The following is a 19,403-nucleotide window of genomic DNA, read 5'->3' as shown; positions in this document are numbered from 1 at the left end:
TTTGGGGAGACAGAGGGAGAGTTTGCCAGCACACACCAGAGCGCTATATATATGCAGGGATAACCTTATATAAGTGTTTCTCCCTTCTATAGCTGCTGTATATGTATTTTCTGCCAATTAGTGCCCCCCCTCTCTTGTTTTACCCTGATTCTGTAGCAGGACTGCAGGGGAGAGTCAGGGAGCCGTCCTTCCAGCGGAGCTGTGAGGGAAAATGGCGCTTGTGTGCTGAGGAGATAGGCTCCGCCCCCTTTTCGGCTGCCTTTTCTCCCGCTTTTTTTAGGAAAACTGGCAGGGGTTAAATGCATCCATATAGCCCAGGAGCTATATGTGATGCATTTCTTTAGCCATATAAGGTTTAAAACATGTTTTATTGCGTCTCAGGGCGCTCCCCCCCAGCGCCCTGCACCCTCAGTGACCAGAGTGTGAAGTGTGCTGAGAGCAATGGCGCACAGCTGCAGTGCTGTGCGCTACCTTATTGAAGACAGGAACGTCTTCTGCCGCCGATTTTTCCGGACCTCTTCGCTCTTCTGGCTCTGTAAGGGGGCCGGCGGCGCGGCTCCGGGACCCATCCAGGCTGAACCTGTGATCGTCCCTCTGGAGCTAATGTCCAGTAGCCAAGAAGCCCAATCCACTCTGCATTCAGGTGAGTTCGCTTCTTCTCCCCTTAGTCCCACGATGTAGTGAGCCTGTTGCCAGCAGGTCTCACTGAAAATAAAAAAACCTATTTAAAACTTTTACTCTAAGCAGCTCTGGAGAGCTACCTAGCATGCACCCTTCTCGGCCGGGCACAAAAATCTAACTGAGGCTTGGAGGAGGGTCATAGGGGGAGGAGCCAGTGCACACCAGCTAGTCCTAAAGCTTTTACTTTTGTGCCCAGTCTCCTGCGGAGCCGCTATTCCCCATGGTCCTTACGGAGTTCCCAGCATCCACTAGGACGTCAGAGAAAAATGAAAAACTCATGTCACCCGTTTTTCATGTCAACATAGTGACCATGTCGACCTATAGACCATGTCGCCCTAATGCATATCAACCAATAGTGGTCGACCTAATGAGTGTCGACCTAAGTGCAGTCAACCTAAAGACCAAATCCCATTATGGAGCATTATCTGTCTTTTAGCATGTAAACTTGTATCAAACGCTAAAGTGCCCCATACACTAGTGCGATATTGTCTGTTTTCATGCAATTGAGACAAATTGCTGAGACGGATTGCATGAAAAGTGTCACACTGCACGTCCTTTTCGTGTGATTGCAATGCAATGCGCGTTTCCATGTGTCTCACATCGCAAATCACACGTGCTGCACGTTAGATTTATCTCAATTGCATGGAAATAGGTTTAATAACATTAGATTGCATGAGATAAATCACATGTAAAAATACACTCAAGTAGCAAATCGCAATCGAAGGGCTCCCGGGAAGCTCACGGCCAGATTGCAGGAAAACTGCATGGAAGTCATTTCTGAGATACATCTCCCTAGTGTATGGGGCCCTTTAGAAAGAGCTTTCCGCAGCGTGGACATACAGAAGGGAAAGGGGCGTAATGCATTATATACTAGATTTGTAATATTACATTATATTCTGGTCTATATTTAAAGAAATCAACAAATACCTGTCCAACTTGTACTACTAATCAGCAAGGCCGGTCTTTCAGCCTTATATGTAACCGTTCCAGTTGAAAGGTTTAATTCTGTGAATGCAGATTTTTCCACATCTGACTTTGCACTTTTTGACCTGAACATGGAAAGAAAACAACTGAACATATATACACTACAAATGCAGTTCTCACATTTCTGTAAGCAACAAAACATATGGCAGGGATTTGGCATTTACTGAATTTTAGGTTTGCCTTACTTGGGAGCAGCATCCTAATTTAGAAAGTTACCACTGTCTTTCCCCAAATTCCCCCTGCCTTCCTTAACAACTTGTGTAGCAACACTCATCGTAATCAGAGTTTAGGTTATGACAGGATAAATAAGCAGCTGCAGTTCTGTTTTTCAGAGATAGAGAAACTTTAGTTAATTACTAATTATATAAAACAAACATGGTTATTGTAGTTAGCACATCTCAAATTGATTCAAATATAATTCTATCATTTGCAAAAAGTATTTGTATGCTTATACTAATGTAAAGTATATACCATTATAAATGGGCTAATCCAACAGCCATACACACACAGTAATACAAAGTTAAAAATGACAAGTTACCACGCCTCAACACTACCGGCATACAATGTCTGAAAGAAGCACACTGTGGCCTTTACTAGCTAGAAACAGGAAGTCCACTGTACGGGATGTAGTTACGAGACTGCTGACTAGCAGGGATAATTCCCACTCGTGGGTGTCCACGACACCCATAGAGTGGGAATAGAACCTGTGGCGAGCGCAGCGAGGGGCATCATTGCGCTTCCCCGCCCAGCCGGCATTCTGCTGTCGGGATCCCACGGCCGGTATGCTGACCGCCGGGATCGCCAGCACTGCCTACCCAACCCCACTGTGCATAGTGGAAAATTAAAACTTCTCCCACAATAATAATTCCAGAAGAAGTCTCCATGTGTAGGGAGTAGCTTCCAGGTCCAGACAGAGTCTATTTATTTTAGGTGACAGGCTCCCTTTCACCAGTACTCCCACTCCAATTGGTGCATTTAATGTCACCGCACTCACAAACATTATGTTAGTGGGCCAAGCAAATAGCGCACACTCACGCATTTATATCTATAGACAAGCATACACTATGGGTGGGATGTAACGGAGTCTGAGATCGCCCGATGTGCGGGATGCCAGACGAACTCTGACTTTTTTTTAAGGGGGCAGTCATTTACAAGGCATAGTTATGTCTTTTAAATGACTACCCCATTAAAAAACGTCTGAGTTCGACCAGCATCCAGCACGTCGGGTGAACTCTGACTCCATTACATCCCATTCAATTCTTTTCACTCCCTTCCACACCCGTTCTGTTTCTGCTGATGGGCATGGTATAATAATTTCAGCTCGCTACCTCTGCGGTTGCGGGGACACCCAATCCACTACGCAGCTAAACCTGATTAATAGGGGCGCGATATGCACGGTAACGGGGATCACTTTACAAAGGAAATTGGGCGTGATAAATCATTTGACTACCGCCCATAGTGTATGTTTTAATACAATAACAACAGGTCTGTTTTCGTGCAATACTTTGGGCTCATATTAAATATTCTTAGACAAAAGGAATATAAATTTAGGCCCAAATTTATCAAGCCTTGGAGAGTGATAAATTCCACGATAATAAAGTACCAATCAATCAGCTCCCAAGTGCCATGTTACCGGCTGTGTTTGAAAATTGACAGTTATGAGCCGATTGGTTGGTACTCTATCACCGTGCAATTTATCACTCTCAAAAGCTCGATAAACATGGGCCCTAGTGTTCGCCACTTGTTCAGTGTGACTAGTTTGCGCCCCCCCCCCCCCACTCCTCCTCTGCTAGAGGTCGCGGTGTATTCGTGAGTAAAATGTTTCTCTTCCTCCCTAAAGCAATTCCCTCTCTGGCTATCAACAGTTTGTTTGCTTAGAACCTTTGGGGAAGGGGGGCGGAATTTCCAAGAACTGATGCTTTTATATTTTTTAGTAAATGTTTTAATAAAACTTACTGATCTTTGAATGGAGCATAATCCTTGCCAAGTTCCATGAATAGCTGATGCTTACATTCCAATGAAGTCTCTTTAAATATTGACGGAGGCTTGTCATACAGAGTGATGGATCTGCAACAATAAGTGTAACTCAAGAGACGTATATAGTATAGTTAAGAGTTAAAATGCTTAAACCGTTTATTTTCTACACACTGACCTAGTAGATGTAAATCAGTAGCTGGCATGGAGTGTCAATTACTGTACATTTAAAACTGCCCCAGTCCTTAGACCAGCAACATGTAGGAAAAATATGCAGTTGGGTCAAGTAAAATCAGAACAAGAGACCAACAAGACACCTGTGGCTGCACTATGTGAATGGTTGTAAAAGGCGTTCTCATCATGCTCACAATCTAATGTAGTCTTATAGTACCTTATACTCCAGTTATGCAGCAAATCTTCCTTCATGGCATTTGTTACACAGAAGTTATAATTAGACAAGCGTCCAAATAATTTTTCATACCTGCAAGAAACCATCATTGAGAAACACAAATGTTAGAATCTTGCCATTATTAAATACTAGACTAATTAGTCTGTTTTACTACTTGTTTTTACAGTACACATTAAACTTTCTGCCACAGCTTAGAGAAATTAGATTTCAGTTGGGTAAATAAAAAATTTCTGACCCACACATACAATCCAAATTTCATGGTCTATCGTTTCCATTTCTAACTGATGCTACATTTTTCACTATCCGTTATTACAAAAGCACATGATGATATACACTGGGGGCCAAATTATTAAGTACTTTGTTGGAATACATTTTGCCCTAAATATGGCTTGAATTCTTCCAGGAATTCTACTAACTGTCTGTAGGTTTTGTGGGGAATATTAGCCCAAATGCAATGAAATGCATCTCCCATTTCCTGAAGGTTTGGTAGTGGCAGATCCAGATGCTTCCATGCTGTTGTCTCCATATCCTCACCCAACCATCTGCATGATGTAGCTGAAAACGTGATCGGTCATATGCACTGACCAATTTCCAATCATTTACTGCCCAATTCCTGTGTTCCTGAGCACACTGGAGGCGTTTCTTTCTGTTTGCAGCAGATAGCAATGGCATACAGATAGACCTTATGCTTCTGTAGCCATTTAGGGGGATATTCAATTGTCTGAAAAGTCAGTTGGGTGTCTGTTTTTTCCTATCTAATGGACAGGAAAAAACAGACACCAAACCGACTTTTCAAACATTTGAATTCCCCCCTTAACCACTTGCCTGGCATGGTCGCATCAGATGCGACCATGCCTGCAAGTGCTCTATCTGACCTGGTCGCACAGGATGCGACCAGTCAGATAGAGAGTATTAGCAGCGGCAGGGAATATAAACTTCCTTCCGCTGCTGCCGTCAGAGGGACCGGAAGGTCCCTCTGCCTTCCTGCACTCTCCCCCTGTGTCTGCCGTGCTGCCGATCACTGCTGATCGGTCAGCACGGCAGGATTCCCCCCTCCAGCGGCTGCAGACAATGGCAGCCGCTGGGGAGAGTAAATTAACCCAAGTCACCCCCAGACCACCCCTGCATACCTGCAGGCTGTCCCGGCTTTCAAAATGAAAGCCGCGATGTTCCCGATCAATGTTTCGATGTTTGAAAATAAAAAATAATAAAAAGATTTTACTTACCGGTAAATCTATTTCTCGTAGTCCGTAGTGGATGCTGGGACTCCGTAAGGACCATGGGGAATAGACGGGCTCCGCAGGAGATAGGGCACTTTAAGAAAGCTTTGGATTCTGGGTGTGCACTGGCTCCTCCCTCTATGTCCCTCCTCTAGACCTCAGTTAGAGAAACTGTGCCCAGAGGATATGAACAGTACGAGGAAAGGATTTTTGTAAATCTAAGGGCGAGATTCATACCAGACACACCAATCACACCGTATAACTTGTGATAAACTACCCAGTTAACAGTATGAACAATTAACATAGCCTCGGTTCAAGACCGACCAACTATAATATAACCCTTATTGAAGCAATAACTATATACAAGTCTTGCAGAAGTCCGCACTTGGGACGGGCGCCCAGCATCCACTACGGACTACGAGAAATAGATTTACCGGTAAGTAAAATCTTATTTTCTCTAATGTCCTAGTGGATGCTGGGGACTCCGTAAGGACCATGGGGATTATACCAAAGCTCCCAAACGGGCGGGAGAGTGCGGATGACTCTGCAGCACCGATTGAGCAAACACAAGGTCCTCCTCAGCCAGGGTATCAAACCTGTAGAACTTTGCAAAGGTGTTTGAACCTGACCAAGTAACCGCTCGGCAAAGCTGTAATGCCGAGACCCCTCGGGCAGCCGCCCAAGAAGAGCCCACCTTCCTAGTGGAATGGGCCTTAACCGATTTAGGTAATGGCAATCCTGCCGTAGAATGCGCCTGCTGAATCGTGTTACAGATCCAGCGAGCAATAGTCTGCTTTGAAGCAGGAGCGCTAACCTTGTTGGCCGCATACAGAACAAACAGAGCTTCCGTCTTCCTGATCCTAGCTGTTCTGGTCACATAAATCTTCAAAGCCCTGACCACATCCAGGGACTCAGAGTCCTCCAAGTCCCGAGTAGCCACAGGCAAAACAATAGGTTGGTTCATATGAAAAGATGAGACCACCTTGGGCAGAAATTGAGGCCGAGTCCTCAACTCTGCCCTATCCACGTGAAAAATTAGGTATGGGCTTTTATATTATAAAGCAGCTAATTCTGAAACACGCCTTGCAGACGCTAAGGCCAACAACATAACCACTTTCCAAGTGAGGTATTTCAACTCCACTGTTTTGAGTGGTTCAAACCAAGGTGACTTGAGGAAACTTAATACCACGTTAAGATCCCAAGGCGCCACCGGAGGCACAAAGGGAGGCTGAATATGCAGCACGCCCTTCACAAAAGTCTGTACTTCAGGAAGAGAAGCCAATTCTCTTTGAAAGAAAATGGATAAGGCCGAAATTTGGACCTTTATGGACCCTAATTTTAGGCCCAAATTCACTCCCGCTTGAAGGAAGTGAAGCAAACAGCCCAAATGGAACTCCTCCGTAGGAGCAGCTCTGGCCTCACACCAAGAAACATATTTCTGCCATATACGGTGATAATGTTTCGATGTCACATCCTTCCTAGCCTTGATCAGGGTAGGAATGACCTCCTCCGGAATCCCTTTTTCCGCTAGGATCCGGCATTCAACCGCCATGCCGTCAAACGCAGCCGCGGTAAGTCTTGGAACAGACAGGGCCCCTGCTGCAGCAGGTCCTGCCTTAGAGGAAGAGGCCACGGATCTTCTGTGAGCAACTCTTGCAGATCCGGATACCAAGTCCTCCTTGGCCAATCAGGAACAATGAGAATTGCTCTGACCCTTCTTAGTCTTATTAATCTCAACACCTTGGGTATGAGAGGCAGAGGAGGAAACACATAGACCGATCTGAACACCCATGGTGTCACCAGAGCGTCTACCGCTACCGCCTGAGGGTCTCTTGACCTGGCGCAATACCTCTTTAGCTTTTTGTTGAGACGGGACGCCATCATGTCTATTTGAGGCAGTTCCCACCGATCCACGATCTGTGTGAAGACTTCTTGATGAAGTCCCCACTCTCCCGGATGCAGGTCGTGCCTGCTGAGGAAGTCCGCCTCCCAGTTGTCCACCCCCGGGATGAACACTGCTGATAGCGCGCTTACCTGGCCTTCCGCCCAGCGCAGAATCCTGGACGCCTCTGCCATGGCCACTCTGCTCCTTGTGCCACCCTGGCGGTTTACATGAGCCACTGCCGTGACATTGTCCGACTGAATCAGAACCGGTTTGTTCTGAAGCCATTCCTCCGCCAGGCGTAGGGCGTTGTAAATGGCCCTTAACTCCAGGACATTGATGTGGAGACAAGTCTCTAGGCTTGACCAGAGACCTTGGAAATTTCTTCCCAGTGCGACAGCTCCCCAAACTCGGAGGCTCGCGTCCGTGGTCACCAGGATCCAGTCCTGAATGCCGAACCTGCGACCCTCTAGGAGGTGAGCACTGTGCAGCCACCACAGGAGAGATACCCTGGCCCTGGGAGACAAGGTGATCCGTTTCTGCAAATGTAGATGGGACCCGGACCATTTGTCCAATAGGTCCCATTGGAAGGTCCTCGCATGGAACCTGCCGAAAGGGATGGCCTCGTATGAAGCCACCATCTTCCCCAGAACTTTTGTGCAATGATGCACAGAAACCTTTTTTGGCTTTAAAAGGTTCCTGACCAGGGCTATGAGCTCCTGAGCCTTCTCCACCGGAAGAAAAAAACTCTTTTTTGGTCTGTGTCTAGAATCAGGCCCAAAAAGGTCAGACGCGTTGCAGGTACTAGCTGGGATTTCGGTAAATTGAGAATCCAACCATGCCTCTGCAACGTCTTCACGGACAGAGACACGCTGTCCAGCAACTTCTCCCGAGATCTCGCCTTTATAAGGAGATCGTCCAAGTACGGGATAATTGTGACTCCCTGCTTGCGCAGGAGCACCATCATTTCCGCCATTACCTTGGTGAAAATTCTCGGGGCCGTGGAAAGACCAAACGGCAACGTCTGAAATTAGTAGTGACAATCCTGTACTGCAAATCTCAGAAACACCTGGTGAGGGGGGAAAATCGGAACATGAAGGTACGCATCCTTTATGTCCAGGGACACCATAAAATCCCCTCCCTCCAGGCTGGCGATGACCATTCTGAGCGATTCCATCTTGAACTTGAACCTCTTCAAGTACAGGTTCAGGGATTTTAGATTTAGAATGGGTCTGACCGAACCGTCCGGTTTCGGTACCACAAACAGGGATGAATAATAACCCTCTCCTTGCTGGAGATGAGGAACCTTGATTATCACCTGTTGAATGTACAATTTGTGAATTGCCGCTAACACTAGCTCCCTCTCTGACGGGGAAGCCGGCAGAGCAGATTTGAAAAACCGGCGAGGAGGCATGTCTTCGAATTCCAGTCTGTATCCCTGGGAAACAATCTCTATTGCCCAGGGATCCACCTGTGATTGAACCCAGACGTGGCTGAAAAGACGAAGACGTGCCCCACTTGATCTGACCCCCCCCCGGAAAGCCCCAGCGTCATGCTGTGGACTTTGCGGAAGCAGGGGAGGACTTTTGCTTCTGGGAACTAGCTGAGTGCAGCCGTTTTCCCTTGCCTTTACCTCTGGCAACGAAGGACGATCCACGTACCTTCTTGTTTTTATTGGAACGAAAGGACTGCATTTGATAATGCGGTACCTTCTTAGAATGCTGCGGGGGAACATAAGGTAAAAAAATAAGATTTTACTCACCGGTAAATCTATTTCTCGTAGTCCGTAGTGGATGCTGGGAACTCCGTAAGGACCATGGGGAATAGACGGGCTCCGCAGGAGACTGGGCACTCTAAAAGAAAGATTAGGTACTATCTGGTGTGCACTGGCTCCTCCCTCTATGCCCCTCCTCCAGACCTCAGTTAGGATACTGTGCCCGGAAGAGCTGACACAATAAAGAAGGATTTTGAATCCCGGGTAAGACTCATACCAGCCACACCAATCACACCGTATAACTCGTGATACTATACCCAGTTAACAGTATGAAATATAACTGAGCCTCTCAACAGATGGCTCAACAATAACCCTTTAGTTAGGCAATAACTATATACAAGTATTGCAGACAATCCGCACTTGGGATGGGCGCCCCCCAGCATCCACTACGGACTACGAGAAATAGATTTACCGGTGAGTAAAATCTTATTTTCTCTGACGTCCTAGTGGATGCTGGGAACTCCGTAAGGACCATGGGGATTATACCATAGCTCCCAAACGGGCGGGAGTGCGCGGATGACTCTGCAGCACCGAATGAGAGAACTCAAGGTCCTCCTCAGCCAAAGAATCAAATTTGTAGAATTTAGCAAACGTGTTTGCCCCTGACCAAGTTGCAGCTCGGCAAAGTTGTAAAGCCGAGACCCCTCGGGCAGCCGCCCAAGATGAGCCCACTTTCCTTGTGGAATGGGCTTTTACTGATTTAGGATGCGGCAATCCAACCGCAGAATGCGCCAGCTGAATTGTGCTACAAATCCAGTGAGCAATAGTCTGCTTAGAAGCAGGAGCACCTAGTTTATTGGGTGCATACAGGATAAAAAGCGAGTCAGTTTTCCTGACTCCAGCCGTCCTGGAAACATAAATTTTCAAGGCCCTGACTACGTCCAGTAACTTGGAATCTTCCAAGTCCCTAGTAGCCGCAGGCACTACAATAGGTTGGTTCAAGTGAAAAGCTGATACCACCTTAGGGAGAAACTGGGGACGAGTCCTCAATTCTGCCCTATCCATATGGAAAATCAGATAAGGGCTTTTACATGACAAAGCCGCCAATTCTGACACACGCCTGGCCGAAGCCAAGGCCAATAACATGACCACTTTCCACGTGAGATATTTCAGATCCACAGTTTTAAGTGGCTCAAACCAATGTGATCTCAGGAAACTCAACACCACGTTGACATCCCAAGGTGCCACAGGAGGCACAAAAGGGGGCTGAACATGTAGCACTCCCTTTACAAATGTCTGAACTTCAGGCAGTGAAGCCAGTTCTTTCTGAAAGAAAATCGACAGAGCCGAAATCTGGACCTTAATGGAACCCAATTTTAGGCCCATAGTCACTCCCGACTGTAGGAAGTGCAGAAAACGACCCAGCTGAAATTCCTCAGTAGGGGCCTTCCTGGCCTCACACCACGCAACATATTTTCGCCATATACGGTGATAATGGTTTGCGGTTACTTCTTTCCTGGCTTTTATCAGCGTAGGAATGACTTCCTCCGGAATGCCCTTTTCCTTTAGGATCCGGAATTCAACCGCCATGCCGTCAAACGCAGCCGCGTTAAGTCTTGGAACAGACAGGGCCCCTGCTGTAGCAGATCCTGTCTGAGCGGTAGAGGCCATGGGTCCACTGATATCATTTCTTGAAGTTCTGGGTACCAAGCTCTTCTTGGCCAATCCGGAACCACAAGTATCGTTCTTACTCCTCGCCTTCTTATTATTCTCAGTACCTTTGGTATGAGAGGCAGAGGAGGGAACACATAAACTGACTGGTACACCCACGGTGTCACCAGAGCGTCCACAGCTATCGCCTGAGGGTCATTTGACCTGGCGCAATATCTCTTTAGCTTTTTGTTGAGGCGGGACGCCATCATGTCCACCTGTGGCCTTTCCCAACGGTTTACCAACAGTTGGAAGACTTCTGGATGAAGTCCCCACTCTCCCGGGTGTAGGTCGTGTCTGCTGAGGAAGTCTGCTTCCCAGTTGTCCACTCCCGGAATGAACACTGCTGACAGTGCTAAGACGTGATTTTCAACCCATCGGAGAATCCTTGTGGCGTCTGCCATCGCCAACCTGCTTCTTGTGCCGCCCTGTCGGTTTACATGGGCGACTGCAGTGATGTTGTCTGATTGGATCAGTACCGGCTGGTTTTGAAGCAGGGGCCTTGCCTGACTTAGGGCATTGTAAATGGCCCTCAGTTCCAGAATATTTATGTGTAGGGACGACTCCTGACTTGACCAAAGTCCTTGGAAATTTCTTCCCTGTGTGACTGCCCCCCAGCCTCGAAGGCTGGCATCCGTGGTCACCAGGACCCAGTCCTGTATGCCGAATCTGCGGCTCTCTAGAAGATGAGCACTCTGCAGCCACCACAGCAGAGACACCCTGGTCCTTGGAGACAGGGTTATCAGCCGATGCATCTGAAGATGCGATCCCGACCACTTGTCCAAGAGGTCCCACTGAAAGGTTCTTGCATGGAACCTGCCGAATGGAATTGCTTCGTATGAAGCTACCATTTTTCCGAGGACTCGTGTGCAGTGATGCACCGATACCTGTTTTGGTTTCAGGAGGTCTCTGACTAGAGAGGACAGCTCCTTGGCTTTCTCCTGCGGAAGAAACACTTTTTTCTGTTCTGTGTCCAGAACCATCCCCAGGAACAGTAGGAGTGTGGAAGGAACCAGCTGTGACTTTGGAATGTTTAGAATCCATCCGTGCTGTTGTAGCACCTCCCGAGATAGTGCTACTCCGACCAACAACTGCTCCTTGGACCTCGCCTTTATAAGGAGATCGTCCAAGTACGGGATAATTAAAACTCCCTTTTTTCGAAGGAGTATCATCATTTCTGCCATTACCTTGGTAAACACCCTCGGTGCCGTGGACAGTCCAAACGGCAGTGTCTGGAATTGGTAATGGCAATCCTGTACCACAAATCTGAGGTACTCCTGGTGAGGATGGTAAATGGGGACATGCAGGTAAGCATCCTTGATGTCCAGGTATACCATGTAATCCCCCTCGTCCAGGCTTGCAATAACCGCCATGAGCGATTCCATCTTGAACTTGAATTTATTTATGTATGTGTTCAAGGATTTCAAATTTAAAATGGGTCTCACCGAACCGTCCGGTTTCGGTACCACAAACAGTGTGGAATAGTAACCCCGTCCTTGTTGAAGTAGGGGCACCTTGACTATCACCTGCTGGGAATACAGCTTGTGAATTGCCTCTAGCACAGCCTCCCTGCCCGAGGGAGTTGTCGGCAAGGCAGATTTGAGGAAACGGCGGGGGGGAGGCGCCTCGAATTCCAGCTTGTACCCCTGAGATACTACTTGAAGGATCCAGGGATCCACCTGTGAGCGAGCCCACTGATCGCTGAAATTTTTGAGGCGGCCCCCCACCGTACCTGGCTCCGCCTGTGGAGCCCCACCGTCATGCGGCGGACTTGGAAGAAGCGGGGGAGGACTTTTGTTCCTGGGAACCTGCTGTTTGTTGCAGCTTTTTTCCCCTACCTCTGCCTCTGGACAGAAAGGACCCGCCTTTTCCCCGCCTGTTTTTCTGGGGTCGAAAGGACTGTACTTGATAATACGGCGCTTTCTTAGGCTGTGAGGGGACATGGGGCAAAAATGCTGACTTCCCAGCTGTTGCTGTGGAAACTAGGTCTGAGAGACCATCCCCGAATAACTCCTCACCCTTATAAGGCAAAACTTCCATGTGCCTTTTCGAATCTGCATCCCCTGTCCACTGCCGAGTCCATAAGCCTCTCCTAGCAGAGATGGACAGAGCACTTATTTAAGATGCCAGTCGGCAGATCTCTCTCTGTGCATCTCTCATGTATAAGACTGAGTCTTTTATATGCTCTACGGTTAGCAGAATAGTGTCCCTGTCTAGGGTGTCAATATTTTCCGACAGGGAATCTGACCACGCAGCTGCAGCACTGCACATCCATGCTGAAGCAATCGCTGGTCTCAGTATAATGCCTGAGTGTGTATATACAGACTTCAGGATCGCCTCCTGCTTTCTATCAGCAGGCTCCTTTAGGGCGGCCGTATCCGGAGACGGTAGTGCCACCTTTTTTGACAAGCGTGTGAGCGCTTTATCCACCCTAGGGGGTGTTTCCCAACGTGACCTATCCTCTGGCGAGAAAGGGAACGCCATTAGTAACTTTTTAGAAATTACCAATTTTTTTTATCGGGGGAAGCCCACGCTTCTTCACACACTTCATTTAATTCTTCAGATGGGGAAAAACTATTGGTAGTTTTTTCTCCCCAAACATAATACCCTTTTTTGAGGTACCTGGGTTTATATCAGAAATGTGTAATACCTCTTTCATTGCCTCAATCATGCAACGAATGGCCCTAGTGGACATTAAATTAGACTCTTCGTCGTCGACACTGGTATCAGTATCCGTGTCGACATCTGTGTCTGCCATCTGAGGTAGCGGGCGCTTTAGAGCCCCTGATGGCCTTTGAGTCGTCTTGGCAGGCACGAGCTGAGAAGCCGGCTGTCCCGCATTTGGCATGTCGTCAATTTTTTTATGTAAGGAGTCGACACTTGCACGTAATTCCTTCCATAAGTCCATCCACTCAGGTGTCTGCCCCGCAGGGGGTGACATCACATTTATAGGCATCTGCTCTGCCTCCACATAAGCCTCCTCATCAAACATGTCGACACAGCCGTACCGACACACCGCACACACACAGGGAATGCTCTGACAGAGGACAGGACCCCACAAAAAGCCCTTTGGGGAGACAGAGAGAGAGAGTATGCCAGCACACACCAGAGCGCTATATAATACAGGGACTAACTGAATTATATCCCCTTATAGCTGCTATAAATTATATACTGCGCCTAAATTTAGTGCCCCCCCTCTCTTTTTTACCCTTCTGTAGTGCAGACTGCAGGGGAGAGCCAGGGAGCTTCCTTCCAGCGGAGCTGTGAGGGAGAAATGGCGCCAGTGTGCTGAGGGAGATAGCTCCGCCCCTTTTTCGGCGGACTTTTCTCCCGCTTTTTTATGGAATCTGGCAGGGGTATTTATCACATATATAGTCTCTGGGGCTATATATTGTGATTATTTTGCCAGCCAAGGTCTAATTATTGCTGCTCAGGGCGCCCTCCCCCCCAGCGCCCTGCACCCATCAGTGACCGGAGTATGAGGTGTACAAGAGGAGCAATGGCGCACAGCTGCAGTGCTGTGCGCTACCTTGGTGAAGACTGAAGTCTTCTACCGCCGATTTTTCCGGACCTCTTCTAGCTTCTGGCTCTGTAAGGGGGACGGCAGCGCGGCTCCGGGAACGAACATCAAGGACGGATCCTGCGGTCGATCCCTCTGGAGCTAATGGTGTCCAGTAGCCTAAGAAGCCCAAGCTAGCTGCAAGCAGGTAGGTTCACTTCTTCTCCCCTTAGTCCCTCGTTGCAGTGAGCCTGTTGCCAGCAGGTCTCACTGTAAAATAAAAAACCTAAAATATACTTTCTTTCTAGGAGCTCAGGAGAGCCCCTAGTTTGCATCCAGCTCGGCCGGGCACAGAAATCTAACCGAGGTCTGGAGGAGGGGCATAGAGGGAGGAGCCAGTGCACACCAGATAGTACCTAATCTTTCTTTTAGAGTGCCCAGTCTCCTGCGGAGCCCGTCTAATTCCCCATGGTCCTTACGGAGTTCCCAGCATCCACTAGGACGTCAGAGAAATTCGATTTACCAGCCGTAGCAGTAGAGAGTAGGTCCGAGAGGCCTTCTCCAAACAACTCCTCCCCCTTGTACGGCAATGACTCCATATGCCGCTTCGAGTCGGCGTCTCCCGTCCTCTGTCGGATCCACAAGAGCCGCCTAGCAGAAATAGACATAGCGTTTATTCTAGAGCTTAGTAAACAAATGTCTCTCTGAGCATCCCTCATATACAAGGCAGCATCTCCGATATGCTCCATGGTCATTTGGATGGTATCCCTATCTAAGGTGTCAATCTCCGTAGATAAGGAGTCTGCCCATGTCACGACAGCACTACAAACCCAGGCCGACGCCATGGCCGGCCTAACTATAGTTCCTGAATGTGTGTAAATGTGCTTCAGGGTGATTTCCTGCTTGCGATCAGCAGGATCCTTGAGGGAAGCTGTATCTGGAGAAGGCAGTGCCACCTTCTTGGATAAGCGTGTCAGCGCCTTATCTACTTTAGGCGCAGATTCCCATCGTATCCAATCCTTCTGTGGAAAGGGATACGCCATGAGAATCCTTTTGGGAACCTGTAGTCTCCGATCTGGAGATTCCCAAGCCTTTTCGCATAATTCGCTTAGCTCAAATGAGGACGGAAACGTGACCTCAGGCTTTTTCCCTTTATACATGTGAACCCTCGTGTCAGGGACAGGGGGTTCCTCCGTGATATGCAAAACCTCCTTTATGGCAATAATCATGTACCGAATACCTTTTGCCACCTTCGGCTGTAATTTTGCATCCTCATAGTCGACACTAGAGTCAGTATCTGTGTCGGTATCTGTGTCAGCGACCTGGGATATGGGGCGCTTTTGAGACCCAGAAGGTCCTGGCTCCCCAGGGACAGGCACGGGCTGGCTACCTGACTGATCCCTAGCTTCAGCCTTGTCTAATCTTTTAAGCAGCAGATTTACATTTGCATTCAAGACATTTAGCATATCCATCCAGTCCGGTGTCGGCGTTGCCGACGGCGACCTGACATTCAAGCACTCCCCCTCCACATTTAGCGAGCCTTCCTCATCAAACATGTCGACACACCCGTACCGACACACTGCACACACCCAGGGAAACTTTTTCTGAAGACAGTATCCCCTGAAAGGCCCTTTGGAGAGACAGAGAGAGTATGCCAGCACACACCCCAGCGCAACAACCTGGAGACCAACACAGAATGTTTTTCCCCAGTAGCGCTGTATTATATTGTATCCGCCAATTATGTGCCCCCCCCCTCTCTTTTTAAACCCCCTTCACCGTGTGTAAGCAGGGGAGAGTCCGGGGAGCTTCCTCTCAGCGTTCTGTGGAGAGAGAAATGGCGCTGGTGAGTGCTGAGGGAGAAGCCCCGCCCCCTCGGCGGCGGGCTTCTATCCCGCTCAAAATCTTGAAAAAATGGCGGGGGCTCAATTATATATATACCTATTTGCCATCCAAGAGGTGTAACTATTGCTGCCCAGGGCACCCCCCCCCCTGCGCCCTGCACCCATACAGTGACCGGAGTGTGTGAGGTGATGTGGAGCAATGACGCACAGCTGCAGTGCTGTGCGTTACCTCTGTGAAGCTGAAGGCTTCTGCCGCCTGAGACGTCTTCTTGCTTCTGCTCTTCTGGCTCTGTGAGGAGAACGGCGGCGTGGCTCCGGGGGTGGACCCCCAGGACGAACCTGTGTTCACCCCCTCTGAAGCTAATGGTGTTCAGTAGCCGAGGAAGCAGATCCTATCAGTTAGGTAGGTCTGCCCCTCTCTCCTCAGTCCCTCGATGCAGGGAGCCTGTTGCCAGCAGTGCTCCCTGTAAAAAAGTGAAAATCCAAAACAAAAATGCTTTCTATAGCAAAGAACTCAAGAGAGCTCCCTGCAGTGCGCCCTTCATCCTCTGGGCACAGGATCTAACTGGGGTCTAGAGGAGGGACATAGAGGGAGGAGCCAGTGCACACCCAGAATCCAAAGCTTTCTTAAAGTGCCCTATCTCCTGCGGAGCCCGTCTATTCCCCATGGTCCTTACGGAGTCCCCAGCATCCACTAGGACGTTAGAGAAAATAAAAATATATATATATATATATATATATATAATTATTATTATTATTTTTTTTAACTAAAATCATTTGGGATAGGGTTAAAGTCATGTTCTTCACCTAGTTCACTCATAAAAAAAAAACCAGACAATTTCAAAGCGGTTTTTGGCTAAATAAATCGTCAGTTAAGTGGTAAATGTCATGTGCGGCAAACTGTTCATTAGTGGCCACCTGCATTGCTCCCCGATTTGGATTAACCATTATCCATGCACTGTTGACAGTCTGTGGGAATTGAACAAGTCTGCCCATTCACCTTTCTGCTCAAGCATCCAATAGCCATTTACGACCACAGGCCTTGCGCTCTGACTCCATTTTTTGGATGCCAGTGCACTCTGTGTACAATTAAACAACTGCCGCCCTCTAACAATTCACCAGTGCAGTTACCTTGCTAATACTCACACCGAAGCCATGAGTGTCAATCATAACACGTTCAAAGTCCATCAGATTGCATTATTTACCCATTATTTTATGAGTGATACACTTCATTAGTCTCTGCATACCTTCGCCTTTCCATTTTTATACAGATCAGACATCCTACATCAGCATTATCTGCGGAATAGCTACTTTGCATGAAATCGCCTAGTAGTCATATAATTTGGCCACTCAATGATGGCATCACAGGGATTTCCAAATTGCAAAAGCACAGTCACTAGCACAAATTCTGTAACCACGGTGAACCGTATGCTACACAAAGACCCAATTCAAAAGAATAATGCTGTTTTCAGGATCTCTATAATCAAAGTGCTAAGTGAAAATATTAGCTCTTTTTATTAAATATTATTATGTAAACATTTTAGTAAGCAATGGCAGAATTATAGATGTAGCAAGAAGCACTCTCTAAAATTGTTTTATTCTCCAGAGAAAATTCAAAACATAGGGCAAGCATTCACTACTACAAATCTTGTATGAGCTAAATGTGCACAGAGAGTAACTTCCTCATTTACATACGTGTACAAAACATACAAACCATTTTGCAATGCGAACAACTGGATGTCCTGATCCATTTGTCAGACTCATGATTGAATACCCATAGTTGTGCCAATCAATTATCAGTTGGCATCTTCTCAGCAGACAAAAGAACCACGCTACTGCAATGCTAGGTAAACCTGGTGGATTCTACCTTAAAGAAAGATAAATAGACAATCTGTTAGATTTTCAGAAACAAAAAATATATTAAAATTAAGAAATATTCACTGATCAATAACTTCTGCGTGCATTATTTATTTCCACTCAAAACATTTCACAGACCTGTACTTGTGTACCTTGTACCCATCAAGGAGCAGCACTGTAACAATAGACCCACTGCTGGGTTAATTTAAATGTTATTAGTGCAACCGTAAACATTCATGGAGTAATGCATTCAGTAGTCCCGCTAAAGTAGACATGTCATTGCCTGACGGTACTGAACATTAAAATAAGATTTTAAACCTACCGGTAAATCTTTTTCTCCTAGTTCGTAGAGGATGCTGGGGACTCCGTAAGGACCATGGTGTATAGACAGACTCCGCAGGAGACATGGGCACTAAGAAAGAACTTTTAGTATGGGTGTGCACTGGCTCCTCCCTCTATGCCCCTCCTCCAGACCTCAGAGAAACTGTGCCCAGAGGAGATGGACAATATGAGGAAAGGATTTTGTAATCTAAGGGCAAGATTCATACCAGCCCACACCATCCACACCGTATAACCTGGAATATACGCAACCAGTTAACAGTATGAACAAAAACAGCATCAGTCAACGACCGATCTCAACTGTAACATAACCCTTATGTAAGCAACAAGTCTTGCAGATTTAGTCCGCACTGGGACGGGCGCCCAGCATCCTCTACGGACTAGGAGAAAAAGATTTACCGGCAGGTTTAAAATCTTATTTTCTCTTACGCCCTAGTGGATGCTGGGGACTCCGTAAGGACCATGAGGTTTATACCAAAGCTCCAAACCGGGCGGGAGAGTGCGGATGACTCTCTGCAGCACCGATTGAGCAAACGCAAGATCCTCCTCAGCCAGGGTATCAAACTTGTAGAATTTTGCAAAAGTGTTTGAACCTGACCAAGTAGCTGCTCGGCACAACTGTAATGCCGAGACGCCTCAGGCAACCGCCCAAGAAGAGCCCACCTTCCTAGTGGAATGGGCCTTTACCGAATTTGGTAACGGCAATCCAGCCGTAGAATGAGCCTGCTGAATCGTGTGACAGATCCAGCGAGCAATAGTCTGCTTAGAAGCAGGCGCGCCAACCTTGTTGGCTGCATACAGGACAAACAGAGCCTCTGCCTTCCTAACCCTAGGCATCCTGGCTACATAGATTTTTAAGGCCCTTACTACATCCAGGGACTTGGAGTCCTCCAAGTCACTCGTAGCCACAGGACCACAATAGGTTGGTTCATATGAAATGAAGAAACCACCTTAGGCACAATCCACTCTATCCACATAAAAAATCAAGTAGGGGCTCTTGTGAGACAAGCCTGCCAACTCTGACACCCGCCTTGCAGATGCTAAGGCTAATAACATGACCACCTTCCAGGTGAGAAATTTTAATTCAACTGTTTGAAGGGGTTCAAACCAGTGTGATTTAAGGAACTGTAACACCACGTTATGGTCCCATGGTGCCACTGGTGGCACAAAAGGAGGCTGGATGTGCAGCACTCCCTTTACAAAAGTCTGGACTTCTGGGAGAGAAGCCAATTCCTTCTGAAAGAATATAGATAGGGCCGAAATCGGTACCTTAATGGAGCCTAACTTTAGGCC

General features: G+C 47.6%; 1 protein-coding gene across 5 annotated transcripts in view; it reads right to left on the bottom strand.

The window, feature by feature from the left end:
* Nucleotides 1-19,403, bottom strand: part of ALG1 (ALG1 chitobiosyldiphosphodolichol beta-mannosyltransferase) — a 190,351-nt gene that overhangs the window by 113,041 nt on the left and 57,907 nt on the right. For 3 of the 5 annotated variants that reach the window (XM_063934235.1, XM_063934234.1, XM_063934233.1), the window contains exons 4-7: nucleotides 17,629-17,777; nucleotides 4,031-4,120; nucleotides 3,622-3,732; nucleotides 1,609-1,730 (exon numbers count right to left, since the gene is read on the bottom strand). In XM_063934235.1, coding sequence (XP_063790305.1) covers nucleotides 1,609-1,730; nucleotides 3,622-3,732; nucleotides 4,031-4,120; nucleotides 17,629-17,777 — 472 coding nt within the window. Of the gene's footprint in view, nucleotides 1-1,608; nucleotides 1,731-3,621; nucleotides 3,733-4,030; nucleotides 4,121-17,628; nucleotides 17,782-19,403 lie in introns of all 5 variants that reach the window. The other 2 variants (XM_063934237.1, XM_063934236.1) reach the window with 1 other exon arrangement.

Source organism: Pseudophryne corroboree, chromosome 7 (genome assembly GCF_028390025.1).
Source record: "Pseudophryne corroboree isolate aPseCor3 chromosome 7, aPseCor3.hap2, whole genome shotgun sequence".
NCBI lineage: Eukaryota > Metazoa > Chordata > Amphibia > Anura > Myobatrachidae > Pseudophryne > Pseudophryne corroboree.
The sequence above is the reverse complement of the archived record's forward strand: the minus strand, read 5'-3'. Positions and strand labels throughout refer to the sequence as shown.